The sequence below is a fragment of the Lipophrys pholis genome (assembly GCF_963383615.2).
Source record: "Lipophrys pholis genome assembly, chromosome: 17".
Classification (NCBI taxonomy): domain Eukaryota; kingdom Metazoa; phylum Chordata; class Actinopteri; order Blenniiformes; family Blenniidae; genus Lipophrys; species Lipophrys pholis.
The window spans coordinates 1,850,427-1,867,055 of record NC_137643.1 but is presented as its reverse complement, the minus strand read 5'-3'; the positions used below and the strand labels follow the sequence as shown (position 1 = coordinate 1,867,055).

At 44.8% G+C, this 16,629-nt stretch overlaps 1 protein-coding gene across 1 annotated transcript in view; it reads right to left on the bottom strand.

Annotated features, from left to right (window-relative positions):
* The window catches only part of sdc2 (syndecan 2), a 53,661-nt gene extending 37,582 nt beyond the window's left edge, over positions 1–16,079 (bottom strand). The window contains exon 1 of the mRNA XM_080484755.1: positions 15,583–16,079. Coding sequence (XP_080340881.1) covers positions 15,583–15,642 — 60 coding nt within the window. The 5' untranslated portion in view covers positions 15,643–16,079. The remainder of the gene's footprint in view (positions 1–15,582) is intronic.
* Positions 16,080–16,629: the final 550 nt, after the last annotated feature.

Genomic DNA, 16,629 nt, shown 5'->3' with positions numbered 1-16,629 from the left:
TTTATTTAGTTATGCATATACATATACTTTTCCATGCTGTAGATTTTCCATGTAAAAGAATATCATCCAATGCTTATTTTTAATGTAAAATCATCTATTTTCCTTAGTATGTATGCAAGGTGTTGAGACATAGGTCACTGTTCCATGACTGAATGGGAGTGGGTCACTTCTCCATGGGGTGGGTCAGAATTCTATAATAGAAAAGTGACCCGGGGGTCAACAAGTCTTGTATTGGGGATCCGCTAACCGCGACACAAATAATCAACTATAATAATCTCTTTTACTGTTCGCTTGACTCACACGTTTATCAAATTGCACAATGAAGCGTACACGACTTCCACTGCACCTCGTAAACCCGCCCGATCTTGTTTACGGAAAACAGACCACCTACAGTAAGTATCCAACACCGATCACGCCATCAGCGGAAGCCATCGCATTGCACGTAAACATCTGTGGGTCTCCGCAACACATGAGCGCTGTTTGACGGGAACGTCCCGGCGCCGTCCGCTCGCTCCCCGCCGCTCGTTGAAGCAAAACGCTTCACAACAGAGAGACGAAAAACTGCTTCCATGTCTTACATATGCAGGACAGCTGCCTGATGCATTCTTCTCTTATCAACGGAACAACACAGGGAGAGCGCCAAGTGAGATCATGAATATGAGTCAACGACTGCAGTCGTTCTGCACGACATCCTCCAGGGTGCGTTGCGTGAAGCCGCTCAGCTGTGATTGGCCCTGGATCGCCTCGCTTTCATTTCATGTTCAAATAAATAAGCCACTTTTGAAGATCGGGGCGTGGAGCACGACGACTTTCCGTTTCTTGGCTGTTATTCTTGTGATTTCACGTTTGGAAAGGACGGGGTGAAATTCTCATTCACGTTCCGGCCTATGTAAATAATTGAATTCTGGCAACCAGAATAGGCCCGATGCTGCCGCCGCCACAGCGAGGCTGCATTCTCAATCTTTAATGACTGTGCGAGAGAATAAGATGAAAGTCTGACAGAGTGCCAATGCATCAAGATGGAAAACACACTTTCAGCCTAAAAAACACACAATTAGTAAGAGCCCAATCACAGAGGAGAACATAGGTTTTTTTTTAAATCGGTACCAAAACTCCTGCAGCTAAAAATGGCTTTTCATGTGTCTGCCAAGCCTCTGCTGTTTTGCTCACTACATGGCTTTTGCCAGTTTCTTTCCCCTCATGCTGCAATTCACCAAGAATGTGTGGTTTGTGAAAACTGCAGGCCTCCTTTCCTGCAAGGTCCTGAGACAACAAGAGCCGCTGGTGGACTGGCGCTCCGGGTTTTAACTCGCGTCTGATGCCAGCGTCTCCGAAGAGGCATCGTGAGGTAATAGGAAAAATCAAAAGACGGGTTGGGGAGACTACATGTGCTCAACCTCTGAAAACAATGAGCTCTGCTGGATGCTGATGTCAAGTAGAAGCTTAAAAAGACTGAAGTAAAAACAGACAAAGGTATGCCGTGAAAGCCGGGGGCAGGGGCTGCGGTTGTATATACCCCCACACTAAAGAGCAGCCTCTATCAACGACCCGCCAGACAACAGATGTTTCGCGCAGCTTTCACGCCGCACGTCTGAAGGAAGTTGCCACCAGGCCTCTCATGGTCACACACAGTCACACGGAGTGAAGTGGAGCCGCGCTGAACAAAAGCAGAGGCCGCGACGGCCAGCAATCATCTTCAGAAAGCCTTCTTCAGCAGGCTCTCCAGAGCTCAGTGGATGATGGGCAGGCAGCTCCGGCGGCCACATGCAGGCGCTGCCGCTTCATCGGAGTCGTACAGTGAAAGACGTGAAGGTGAGAAAAGATGATGCTGAGTGTGGGACGTCTCTGTTTGTTGTTCCAATCTAAAACACTCTGGGAGGGCCAGTAAGAGAAGGATTCACAAGTTCTAATAACGACGGTACGGCTGAGCTCGGATCATCACTGCTTCTTTCCCATGATGCAACTCGATAAGACTATTTTCTCTTTCCTCACTGGCGCCATCTGCTGCTCTGAACATGTTTAACGGGCACACAGAGTGAGGCAAGTGAAAAGGCATCGTTTTTGCCTTTACACGGCAACATTTTAACTCAATGTAGTTTGTCTGTAGGGCCACTAGTGGGAGCTGTTGGCTGGTTTTGCAATGACTAGACACACACACATCCAGCTGAGAATAATGTGCTATAAACATTAACAATGGGAGTACACAGACATTCGCACGGACAGACGAATAAACCTACAAAAAGTTTCGTTTTTCCATGTTTCCATGGAGACAGAGCATCTTCTTTACGGAGACAGAGCATTTTTAGAAAGTTGTGCTTTCCCCCATTTCCATGGAAACGGTGTTGGAATGTTTTTCGAAAAGTTGTGTTCCCCCCCCCCCCCCATTTCCATGGAGAAGGAGTGTGAGCCGTTTCAAAAAGTTCTACCTCATTAGCGGTTTTCAAAAAGTTCAGTGATTCCGAACACCGTTGTCATGGAAACAAGTTGCACAAAGCGTCATGTGAGTTTTCTAATTCCATTTTAAACCGCTGTCGCCCTCGCCTACCGCTCTACCTTCCAGTGTTGGAAGCTGATTGGTGGGGGCGGGGTGAAACGAGGACACCATAAAGGTTGAACCGGGTCAATCACATCATCAAAACCTTTTATTAAATGTGCCGCTGTCCAACGAAACACAACCAAACCTGAGCAGGCAGTTGACTGTGGTGAAATGATTCTGACCTGGTGAGACGCAGAGAAATCAATGATATTAAATTTTCTTTAACATGCATCTATGTCTGTTTCTTGTTCGGTGTTTTCGAACAGCCTTTCTGAAACATTTCTTTTCCCCTCAAACTTGACGAAACCCTCTTCAGAGCCAGAGCAGACATTACTCCGGACTTGTTTTTACAGGCTGGGCTGTTTTCTCTGTTAACAAAAAACTAATTCTCGTGAGCTAAATTGCTGGAATTCCCCTTGGTGTTGGGCTGCGTTCAACACTGTGATTTCAACTCTGTTATATTTGAACCAAACAAGTGTGAACACAGTGTGAATGTGTGTGACAAGCTCAGGTGAGACTGCAGAGGAGAAATTTGTGCCACCGGTTTGACTTTTACACATTTTTAAAACAACTGTGAGATCTCTGTCGATAAATAATCATCTGACAAGCACATTCTTTTATATTCCATATTCCAGTGGAAGATAAATATGTGGGAGTTATGGAACTTCTGTTACAAAATATACATCCTATCTGGAAATGCTGGAATATAAATGGAACGTTAATTGTGTTGTCAGTTATTACTACGGAAACTGAGAGTTTCCAGCAAGTTTAAATTGTAAAGAAATATTTTCTTTATTTGGAAAAAAAGCTAATACATTTTTAAATATTCTAATATTTTGATATCATGTATATTTTAATATCATGATCTATAAGCTAAACTGATAAACAACAGTGGGATATATGGAAACTCACTTAATTTATTTACGGGAGAACTTAACTTTTACATTGTAATGCAAAGTTTGAAATGCACTTGTATATCATATAAATGCATTTTGTGGCTACTTTAAAAAAAAAAAAAGAAAATCCTGTTATAAAGTCAAAAAAGGTGGAACTGAGTGTGATCGTTTAAGCTTTTTCAGCTCTATTTTACCAGACAGCCACGCTATAAAGAGTCTGAGCAAAGTGTTTTTAATATTTCATGGAATCACTAACTCGTTAAGACGTGAAGAAATGTGCATGTACTTTACCCTCTTCAGAAGAAACCTAGAGTAACCTAAGCGCCAGTAAAATGTGTGTCAGAGTGATATTTGGCCACATATTGAATATAAAAGTGGTGTTTTCTGTATCCAATGGGATACGTGTGCTTTAAAACCCTGCGTAGCTGTACAGGTTAAGCTTCATGTGAATTATAATGGTGAAGAAAGACTGGCAAAAAAGGAGCTTGAAAATTTCAGTAAATCCTCTTTATATCAACTATTGCCCATTTTTCATGGACGTGAAGCTCCACTTTGTGGCTGCCTCCGTCTACAGGGTCTTCCCTCAGCCACCCAATCACCTAATTAAAGCAAATTGTCACCATCACAGTAATCAAACTTTGCTCCCTGCCTTCATTACACCATGAAAACCGATTTGACCGTAGCATGGAAATGATTCGGATTATAAGTGAAGCTATGACCTTGGCTGAAGGCGCTATTAAGACGGGGCTTTCATTTCTCTTGAAGTAATAATGTAGATCAGCGGTGTCAAACTCGTTTTAGTTCAGGGGCAACATTCAGCCGCTTGCCTGTGACTAAATTTTGTTCAGTTTGGAATATTCAGCTTTCAGAGGAAAGTTTACAGTCTGAATGCAGCCAACCATGCAAAACAATAGATGTCCAGTAAAACGGGGGGGGGAGGGGGGGGGGGTGTCGAAGGGTCAGCCGTGTACCTGACTGCCGACATGACACATTCAGACTGGCAGTCTCTGCTTAGAGACTTTTCCCCCTGAAATCATCCACCTGTCAGGAGCGCGTGAAGAGCGGCACCGCCGCTGAGCAGCTCAGTGTTATTTGCATTTAAAAATCCAAACAGATTCCATCTGACATGGTTTCCCCGGTCTGAAGCACTCTCCGGGCTGCATAATAACCCCCCACCCCCCTGGGTTTAACGCAGCTCAGCGCTCGGCTGGAAGGGTTTATACAGTTGGTGTTGAGAACCCAGATGGCTGTTAACAGAATGCATTAGTAAAGATTAACTCGCCCGGTAGAATCGTCACATTAGTGCCTCTGATCATGTTAACAACCACAGCCGAGTGACTGTGCGTGTCACGGCAAGGCCACGCGCTCCATTTCAAATTTACTTGCAGGATTGAACGTCCAGAGACTGGCGACGTTATCAGAAGACTGTTGGGAAAATGACAGTGGAAGAGAGGAACTATAATAGTTTGCACATGTTTAAGCCCTTTAAGTCAGGAATAGTATCTACTGCTCATTTTCCATCTCTGCTGGACAAACCAACATATCGAGCTCCTCCGATAATTGTTTTTTCCACTTTGTGTGTTGGCAAAATGGAAATCCGTGAGGTTGTGAACCATTAGAAAGACGAGCTTCTGACAGGCGGCGTCCATCCGGCGGCGTTTGGCCTTAAAGTGAGATATTTGGAAAGAGAAATATTTTGAACCATGAACAAGCTTTTCACCTGAGTAGGAGGTATTTGTACATAAAAAAGATTCATCAGACTTAAACTCAACATTGCATTGTGGATTTTAAGGTAAAAATCAATAATGTTGTTTTCTGCGTTTTGCTGATAGATTCTTTAAGAATTTAGAGCAACAATTCCGTTGAAAGTAATTCAAATGTTTAATAAAGCACAATTTATCACAATTAGCTCACGTTCATGTTGAAACGATTTGTTTCTGGAACAGAAGTTTTTGTGAAATTCATCATAGTTTTTTTTATTTCAATCGGGTTTGATGTTTTAGAGTTGAGAAGATTTTTGGCTCCAACTCCGTGGAAAAATAAAACCACAACTTTTCTGACTTGTTCTTCACTGTTAATGTTTATAACATGTTGTTCTGTCACGCATGTGTGTGTGTGGTTTCATTACATAAACAACTAACAGCACCCACTAGTGGCCCTACAAGAAAACTACATCATTTTCTACTTTTTCTCGTGTAAACAGACATCCTATTCAAGACGTTACCTTCGAGACGCAAAACTGAAACGTCGAGGAAACGCAGCCTCATATTTACACACGTCCAAAATAATGTGTTTGTTTGTAATCACTGGTACGTCTGTCAGTGTTTGGCTTTTATTGGCAAATTAAAGGTTAGAGTCGGGGTCTGCCGTCATTTATCCAAAGCAATCTCGCGAGGCTGCAGAGGACAAAGATGTATTTCTCTGCACAGTTTAAGCTCAAAACTACAGTCAGAAAAAGGTCACTTGTCGTCACGGAGGCTCCGGTTCAACTTAATTGCAGGCTCACTTTAACGGCATTCTGGTGAAGAAAAGAGGAAACTGGAGCACAAAGTAACACGGTTATTTATCTTGTGACCTTTCTGAAACAGTTACAGTGGATAAGGACAGAAGATTCAGAACAAACAAGGTATACAAGCGACGGCTCTGCAAAGCTTTAGAGAGTATTTATAGTTAAAAAGTAGTTGAAATCCTGGAAAGCTCATGCGCTCAAACAGATTCATATTTCATTGGTGCTCATCATACCCCCCCCCCCCCCCCCTTTAAACCACTGTTAGCTCATTCAGTTACACTGTGAGTCACTGTCTGGACAGACTTGATGATGTGGTCACAGTTTATACTTTCGGGCACTGGATGTCTGCCACAGCACCACAAAAGAACATCCTGGGATACGGCTCTGCGGTGTTGACATCACAACTCCTGCGAACCCAAATAAGGGAAACGAGCACACCTCAGCAGAGTCAGCTGAAAAAACACTGACGGTGTAATTAAAGCGGAGGAGGAGGAGGAGGAGGAGGAGGAGGAGAACGTGGAAAAAAAACTGAAGCCTTAGGGTTTTGTTTTGTTTTTTTCCTGAGTGAGGAATGTTGGAGACAGATGAGCATCTTTAGATCTGCTGCTCAATGGACATTGAATATACATTCACATTTACATGCGATCTAAAATCACCAATGAGGCTCAAATGCAAGGTTTTCTTTTGGGGGGGCTGCGAGAGGAAGCCTGAGCACTCTTTTGCTAGACTCCCAACCAGGGGACGACACCAATGTGAGGTGAGAGTGCTTAAAACTGCACAAACAGTGTTCCACACAAATTCATGAAATTGGAAATAAATGCTAAATATTAAGAGTTTTCAAGGGAAAACGTAAAACTTTTTAGGGATCGGCTGACATGACAGCAGTGCTCGGAGGCGCTGAGTGCACAACTTTTTGAAAACGCTCTGACTCCGTCTCCGTGGAAACTGGAAGGGGGAAGCAACTTTTCAGGAGCGCTGCTGTAGCACATGCACACCAGGGTCATAGTGAAGAGTTCTCCAGAGGGCGGGGACTCCCAGTCCATATTCCCCGGGGACTTGGTGGTTTTATAGTCGACAGTCGCCGTGATAACAATCCAACTTAGTGGTCTGCCGTACTCCCATCGTTAATGCTTTCAGCGTGTTGTTCTCTGTTGCATGTTTGTGTAGTTTCATTCAAACACTACCAAAGTAAAACAACATCATTCTCAGTGTTTCTACCATCGCCGTGAAAACCGACATCGTCTTGTTGTGTAAACGTGAAACTGATGTTCTGCTAAAGCATTTACCGCTGCCCCAAAGGGGGAATTCACGTTGGAGGAAATCACTGAACGCTGACGACCCCACATGGAGACAGGAGAGGAGATCGTCTTAATTCTTGCAAACGCTTACAATAACAAACAACCTCTTGTAAATGAATATTCATGAGCACTTGATTGGAGTATTTAAAGTTGCTGCATTTCACTAAATTGAAATGGGTTAATGCACCAAAAAAAAAAAAAAAAGCATTCAGAGCCGAAAAAATATGCCACACATGAATTCCCTTCCCCAACTCATCAAGCTCCCCAAAAGACCCTCTGGAATCTCATGAAAACAGCTTTAAATGAAGTGATTGCGGGGAGGATAATTTGCGGTGGATGACACGCCCGGCATAGAGAGCATGATTTACATGCTGGAGCTGTTTCGACTTAAGATGGGGAGGAAATAATGGAAGCGCCAGACATTAGAGCGACATATTTCTGCTTGGAGAAACGCCAGTTGTAGATATCAATTTGGTGCCTTTTAGAGACGATAAAGCCAGCTCGTAAAAGTGAGTGAGCACAGATGTGTTAAATGTGCCGTCCTGTTTTCCACAGCAATGTTGGAAGTTAAGATTGGGGGGGGGGGGGGGGGGGGGCCTGACGTCATGGCCTCATATATCCACCGGTTTCTGGATTGTGGACACATGGAACACATTTGGCGCTCACATCATTGTCTATTCGGCAGAACAAAGTGCGACGGTTTCACAAGCAGCATTTGATTTCACTTCATCCTTTAACAAGCCAACCACCAAAACCTGAACTGCCCACAGTCCACGCTAAGGACATTTAATACAGCTTTAAAGGAAAACTGTTTATTTCAGTTTGACTTATTGGCCGAGCTGATTTACATTAAGGCAAAGTACAACTTGTGTGATCATTTTTATTGAAGACTTTTTCTTTTTTCTGTTTTGAGCACAGTGAACTCTATACTTCTTGTCTCTCAATAAAATACATCGGGTACAACACCTAAAAAGGACTTACACTTATAAGGGTGCATCACGTAATATTTCTTTATTGTCAAATTGATATCACCTTAAACTTTTTGACACCAAAGGTGTCTTGAGACTGAAGTCGGTGGAAACAGGTAGAAGTGAACAGAAATTATTAACTATATTTAAAACCATGGATAGTCGATAACCATGTGTTCTCCTCTCAGTAGCAAAACAAAGAGCGGAGTGTCCTTTTCAAAGAGAATACCGTCAGATTCCAAAGTGTGAACAAATCAGACAAGTCCTGCAGCCCCCAGACACATTACAGGCCGTTGCATTACCAGATGGTTCTTCTGTGTCGCCTTCACTCCTGCCAAGTTCGACACTCGCCGTGCTGCAGAGCTCCAGATGAGTCCTGCCTGGTCTGAAACAACTTGGACACCGAAAGATAGAAAAAAGTTTGTGACTCTTTTCCCCTTGATCTCCCTCTCCTCCTCCTCCTTCCCACCTTGAACTGGAAAGCAGCAGGCAGGAGAGAGACAAACCAGACGTCTTGATGGTTTTCACTATTTTTCCTGATCACAGCCACAATCCTCTCCCATCACGGTCCCGCCGAGGAAGTTTCCATTTGCTAAACTAATTATATCGAGGAAAACGGGGTCCGGGGGGGGAAGTAGTGGTGATTTACGTTGTGCAATATGAAAGAGATTGCCACAAACATAAAGGCTGCTGCCGTGGCCTCCGTTAGCCTGCTGACACGGGCCGACGCAACTTAAACCAGGACCGGCTGCTCTTGTTGCAGCCAAATCTCCCTAATGTGTTTTCCCTGTGCCGCCAATGTGTATTTCTAACATGTGGCCATGAATCCAGGCAAACACGTCCACATACACACCCAGGAGGATGGAAAAAAGAAAGAAAAGCCACGGGTGCAAAAACACATGCACAGTCGTCAGGGTGAGACTATTTGTGAGTCTTTACTAGTATGCACAAGTTCCTGCCAAAGAAAAAAAAAAAAACCTCTCCAACTCGTCAACAAGAGGGGGGGGGGGGGGGGGGGGGGGGGGGAGGAGGAGGAGGAGGGGGGGAGGAAGGCTTTCAAAAACACATACGTCCTGCAGATGTTTGCAAGTGCTCACACCTCACGGGAAGAGAGAAGTGGGGAGAAAATGGAGGGCAAGAAAAAATGTTCCTCTCCTTCATTTATCCCAGCTGAGTGAGAGGAAGACTCTTTCCTCAGCCCGGTGCGAAGGCCAGACCACATCGTGACCACGCTGGCAGACATGTGGCAACAGGGGGTGGGGGTGGGGGGGGGGGTCAGTGTGCATGGCCTGCCTGGGTGCTTGTGTGGTGACAAAACAACAGTTCATGCGTGGACACTGATGGATTCAGGGAAGAGGAGGAGGAGGAGGGTGGCTGTGTGTTTTCAGCGGTCCAGCATCCTCCTGTAGAGTCCATTAACGATTGCATAATGCCTGGCAGACAGGGACTGGTTTAATGCAGACCCCCCCCCCACTCACACACACACCCCGAGGGGTTCTGCAGTGTCGAGGAGGCACGGTGGTAAGAATCTCAGGCCCTGCTACAGAGCCACTGGAAACTCCACTTTTTGAAAACTGCTGCCAAGGTGGAACTTTTGGAAAAAGCTCAGGCTCCATCATCCCCATGGAAACGGCAGAATAGAATAGAATAGAAATACTTTCTTAATGCCACTGGTGTGCACGCTCTCCATGGCCATAATGAATAGTTCTTCTGCACATGCTCAATAGAAGAACAATAACAACAATGGTGACAAACTTGTCGGTCCATACAAATGTCTGTGTACTCCCATTGTTGATGTTTACAGTGTGTTGTTCTCTGTACGCACATATGTGTGGTTTCATTTAAAAAAGAAAAAACAAAACAGCACCCATTAGTGGCCTGGCATGATAACTACATCGTATTCAGTATTCCAGTCGTTTCTGTGAAAACATACGTCGTCTTCAAATCCTTGTACTTGTATACACGGCCTCCCGTCTTCCCACGCGTGTCGGATTAATGAGGGAAGCGAAGCTTTTCCAGTCGGACGCGAACACCAGCGACTGCGAGTTCAGTTTTAAGGAATTTCCAGGGTAATGCAAAATAAAAGAGCGTCATTAAAAATGGAGCAGGAGAAGCTGCAGCACAGCATTTGTCCTCGTGCTTCAGCGAGGCTCCGCATCCTTTCATCCATGTCCTCCTCTCTCATCCTTCATTCCCTGCCTTTTTCCTGCCGCTTGTGTTATCATGAATATTATTCCCACCACCTTTGTTGCTCTCACCTCACTTCATCACACCAAATAGGGTTAATATTTTTGTCCACGCAGTACAGACAAGCGGTTTACTTATTCATCATGAAGTTCGCTGGAAATGAGGTGCTTAAAAGGGAGCGTCACGCTGTTACCACCGCTGAATAGAGGCAGGAAACTCTGTACACACCTCAGTCGGGCTCGGAAAGCCACAACCAATCGGTGCAATCGATTCAACAGGTTTGGAGAAAGTGGCAGTGTGATCACAAGTGTTAAGAGTCGTGCATTTAAGATGCATTTGGGAATGAAAGGGGCTTCGTATCGAACATGTGTGGAGTGTATTTGTGTTGTGAGGATACAAAGGAAGGCCTGTTCATACCATGACCAACAAATCAGCAGAAACTGGAATTCCATAAAATGAAAGTCAAATACAGAGGAGGCAAATAAAGTTATATTCAACACATTCTTCAGATATCTGTACACAAGTACAAATTGTTTTCTTCCTCATTCCTCAAACTGCTTTGTTCCTTTTTCAACCTCTACGAGTTACAGTGAAGGAGAAAAGCGTTATCACATGAAATTTAAACCTCGTTTACACGTGAAGAAGGAAAACTGCTGTTGTGTTTTGGGTGTTTGTTTAAACGGCAACGGTGCTCAGAACCACCGCAAACGCAACTTTTTGAAAACCCTCTGACCCCATCTCAGGCCGTAGTAAATGGTTCTTCTGCACATGCTCGGTAGGTGGATGTTTCGTCCGTCGTGTCGTGACTCCCAGTCCATATTCTCCAGGGACTTGGTACTTTTATTTTGACAGTCACCGTAAGAACAATCCAAATTGGTGGTCTGTCCATGTTCTCATATTGTTAATGTTTATAACGTATGTTCTCTGCTGCGCATGTGTGTGATTTCATTACAAAAATAAACAGCACCTACTAGTGGCCAACATGAAAACAACATCATTTTCAGCATTTCTGCGTCGTTTTCAAAACGTCATTAAGAGTGACAAAGTTACGTCAATAATGGTTGCATGCCACAATAAATCATTTAGTTTTTGGTACAAATTGTTGTGTAATATATAAACATGTTTGTATTTCCATGCTGATGAACAATTTTATCTTTATATTCAGTTCAAGGTGCCTCAACAGGCGTCGGTGAAGAAGTTGAGTCGGTAATTTCACCAAAGTCCTGTCTTGAAAAAGTACTTAAGTGAAGAATGTGGGAACTTTTTCCACTTGATCCTCGGCTGTAGATGACACGTCCCTCATGATCGCTTCTCCCCTTCAAAGGCTTCGTGTTTAAAGTCCTGCATTTGCTGCTTTGCCCTTTTCACCCGGGAAATAATGTCAGAGCTTTTCCCTCAGCTTAGCGTGCCTCTTCTTTTTGTGTACTTGAGACGACTTGATGGCAGCGATCCAGCCACTCTTCACCTCTAGAAACCGCTCTCACCCCACATCATCCTCACCGACGGGGTCAGTCGGTGATGAACGAAAAACAAAGACGGTTCTGTGAAACGTTCTTATCTGCTCGGGCACGTGCAATGCAGTTTTCGTCCTCCTTTGCGTTTTCCGGGCTCGTGCCGTACCCGGCCCCTCGCCATCAGAGTGTGAGACAGCGCTCGGTGAATCACAGACGTGAAGGGAGGTGAACAACACCCGCGCTTCCCACCAAAACGTGACACAAATTACAGAGCACACCATCTGCTGAGTGGCTTCCTCTGAAGCGTGGTTCAGCAGATACAGCGAGCCTTCCTCCACAAGGTGGGAAGCAACTGGACGTTGTTACTGTGCAGGTATCTGGACTGTTTAGTATTTGTATCACTACTGAGCTTGTACTTATTTGGACCAGCGGTGTCAAACCTGTTTCAGCTCAGCTGCCACATTGAGCCCAACTTCATCTTGAGTGGGTCGGACCGGTAAAATAATAACCAGAATTATCATTAAATGTACACTTTGAAGTTTTTCCTTTCTGTATTTTTTCATGTAACAATTCATATCAAAAATGACGATGATCTCAACATAAAGCCAATTTAAATGAAACTTTCTGGTGCAAAATATAGTGACATGAAGAAAACTGTTGCATTCTGGGTGTTTTTACAAACTCATCCTGACAGCCTGGCTTTGTGGCTAATGCTAGCTGGAGGAGGCCTCAGTGTTGTGTTTGCTACTCTTAAGAAATCTCTTCTAAAATCAAAGTTTTTACCATTTGCTTGGTGGTTTGGCCGGACTGGAGACTCTTGCTGGCCGGTTTTGGTCCACAGGCCTTATGTTTCACACCTCTAATTTAGAAGCTGCACTTTCATGCTTTTACTTCAGTAAAAGAGCCCTTACTCCCAAAACTGGTTGAAGGCAGTAAAAAGAAATCCCTCGGAGGAGCAGCTTCAGACTCACAGTCATCGCCTCACCCGGTAAGAAACACATGCAAGTTTTCCACTTTGCATTGAAAACAAATATTGTCCTCCAGCGCGTGCAGACCTCAGATTTTGCAGCACTTTACAAATAGGCAAGCAAACAGATGAGCACAAAGTGTGTCTAGACAGATTAATACCAACATGAATTTGTCTGGATGCCTCGAACTCGGCGATGAAAAAACACTTTTTATGTGCTTGTTGAAAACGAAAACGCCAGCGAGTGTTAAAGTGTCCCCCTGCGATGGGACCGGGTAATTAAAACCAAGACAGATGTGCCTGGGGCAGGTCATCCACCACTTGTCAACAGCAGGTCCAATACTCCACAATCCATTTCACGTGTCGTGTTGCTGCCAGGGCTCACGGGGACACGGACAGAGGGAGGCTGGCGCTGGGCTGATTGAAGAATGGCTTCTGACGACAGTTAAATTAGAAGATTACCGAGCATGCGGATCTTTAATGCCGCCGTGTCCAACTTTGAGTTGGAGTGTGGGGACTAACCCAGATTACATGCGCTGCATTTCCACTGCATCGTGCTTCTGTTACCAAGCCAACTAACCACTTTTTAACCTTCAAAAAAACAAATCACCATTAACAGTTTTTTACACAGTAACTCTCCAGACTGCTGCTCTCCTCTTTGCATCCTGCACCACAGCACCTCATGGTTTTCCTTTCACAGTAAAACTGGACAAAACCCATGCAAACACACGTAGAATGAGCAAACTACACACAGACTGTACTTATTTACACACTTCATTATTTTCTCTTGCAGGCGTGACATGGGGCCTGTGGGGTATGCAGCCCTCTTCTCTGCCAAACCCATCTGTAGAAATGTGACTTTTAACCATATTACACCTGACATCTTTGTAAATACTCTGTAATTACACATTTGTCTTTGTTGTGGCGCAGAGTGTATGTGCTGAAAATGTCTATATCTTCACAAAACCAAACAATTACTACAGACAATCACTTCAATTTCAACATAAAGGCAATTTTAATGAAACCTTCTGGTGAAAAATACAATGAAATGTTTGTTTTGGAGCTTCTTGTGGACCGGTTTTGGCCCACGGTCCTTATGTTTGACACTCCTGATTTAGAGGCATAGAGTTTGGAATTTTCATTACATTTTTCCGTAATTCTCATAGATCTTACTAGTAGATCTGCTCAATCACAATCCGACCCTCTCATAGTGAGGATTATAAAGTTGTGATCAAAGTCGCTCATCACTGTCGGTGATTGTTTAAAGTCATTCAGGATAAAGTGTGTCCTACACTGAAATACAGAGACTACACTTGTGTAATAAATGCTGTATTCATGTAACTTTTGGTGTAGCTAAAGCAATGCACCATTTCACCTCTATCTGAGTAGCTCTGGATGCAGTTTGAGGTAACATTCTGTAATCTTATATGCAAAAAAAACAAAAAAAATAAACTGAGGTCACTCAGTGTGAATTCAGCAGAACTCGAGTATTTTGTACCAGAGATAAAAGGTGATGGGGGGGGGTGTTGAGCTTGTGACCTCATGCAAACAGTGAGTCATTAAAACAACAGTGACTGAATCAGCTAATTGGACAAGTGATTCTAACAGAGGAGAAATTGGGGGGGGGGGGGGGGGGGCACTGTGCCAAGCACCAAGTCACAGCCCACAGAAAAACAACAGGAGGGGACAGTAATGACAGGGGCTGCACACAAAAGTGCCAAAATCTGTCATTCCAACAAGCCGGCCAATTTGCAGGGCGATGATGCTCGGCGAGGAGGAAGACTCCGACCTGTGACTGCATGAAGGAAACAGCAGGGAGGAGAGGCGACACACGGATGGGAAAGTAAGCTGTGGATGGAGAGGGCAAACAAAGGATTATGGGTATGATGTTGCTTTATCGTGGCAGAGAGTGGGGGCATTAACTGGCATGGTTGTCCCACGGATCAGCATCTTCATAAGACTGTTACTCAGCTGATACTCCATAGCTTAAGATATGTTGACAGGCTTCATCTCCAGAGTAGGATCAGAGGGTGCAGGAGCTGACCCTAAACAACCACAGGGTCAAGATTTGTCACACACACACACACACACACACACACACACACACACACACACACACACACACACACACACACACACACACACACACACACACACACACACACACACACACACACACACACACACACACACACACACACACAAACAAAACATTCGCAACAAAGAGTCACCTAAAATGTGTGTTTTCAAACTGTGAGAAGACAATAAAACCCAAACAAGCCCAGAGAGAACACGCAGCCTCTGTACAGACCGAGTGCCTCAGCCCAGATTCAGACTAGGGATACTCTGTGAGACTAGAGTACTTTCCACTTCTGCACCGGGGCCCCTGCTGACTGCAGGTCTGAAAGAGGCGATCGAGCAACACGAAATGAGTCAACTTTCTTCATGTGACTCAGTTAAAAGCTGAAGACGCATATGCAAACAATTGAGAACACGCCACCCCCTCCTGCAGCCTGTGTGTCTGCAGGTTTAAAGGAAAGCGGCACAGATTCAGCGATCCGCGATCTGTCGGGACTGGATCTCCTTTCTATGAGCGACGATCTTTACGCGCAAGGAGCCAGAAATGCGCAGCAGACGCGCCGCTGTGTTCCGCTGGTCCCTGCGTGGACTTGCGTTTGCCTTTCGCTCCCCCACACTTGTAAAATCCACACTTTAAGTTTTCGCCCCTCCACCGACCCCCGCGACCCTCTTCCAAAGAAAAACTTACCCTTCCCGAGGAGAGGAAGACGGTCAGTCCGAGCGTCAAAATTATCCAAACGTTCCTCATAATTCCTCTTTAGCAATTAGAATCGCGTCGCTGCGAGCGAAATGTCAGATGCGAAATGTCTCTCTCTCTCTCTCCCCCTCGCCTTTTTCTTCTTCTTCTTCTTTCCTCACACCAAACTCCTCTGTCTCTCTCTCTTCTCTCTCAGGAGTGGAATCCCACCGGATACGTGTTGCGTTTTGATTATTCCTCCTCCTCCTTCACCCCTCTCTCTCTCTCTCTCTCTCTCTCTCTCTCTCTCTCTCTCTCTCTCTCTCTCTCTCTCTCTCTGTGTCCTCGGACTTTTTTTCTTTTCAGTCTGCGCAATGCAAAAAAAAAGAAGAAAAAGAAAACGTTTCCAAACGGTGTGATCGCGAGCAGCTCCGCGCGCTGTGTGCGTCGTCGGGTTTTTCTGCACCTTTGCGCGCGCTCCCGCTGCGCTCACGTGAAATAATAAGGACAAAGTGGGATGCGCGCGCACGACTGACGCTCCGCGGAGTGCGTTCACCGTGAGCGCGCGCGCTCAAAAAAACGCAAACCTATATCGGCTCCTGATTATTGATTACTCTGTTGTAACTCCTAAACTCCACTCAGGCTGTGATCTTCAAGTGTGACGACCATTAATTCCTCCTCTATCATTTGTATTGTGCGTCATGACTTCGGTGCGCACTGGTGGAAACACGCAAGACAAACAAATGCAAAGTGATAAAGCATCTCAGTTTTGTGTAGTCTGTGCAGGACGCCTCCAATCCCAACGAGTGCATCCATTTATGGGCAAAGTCTCCCCCTGCTGGTGCACAAACGGACTGTTTCACCCCAAAAACCTGCGAAACTTTTCCACAGATGCACGGATTTTTTTTATTTATTAGAGAGTTAAACTCTGGAGGCACCCAGAAACAGAGCTGACTTCTTTTTTTAGACCATTTTGGAAATTTTTAAATTCTGTTTGGCTTTTTCTATTCTATTTTTCTACTGTCACACACGCGTCCACCCTCTGTGTGATATATCGAC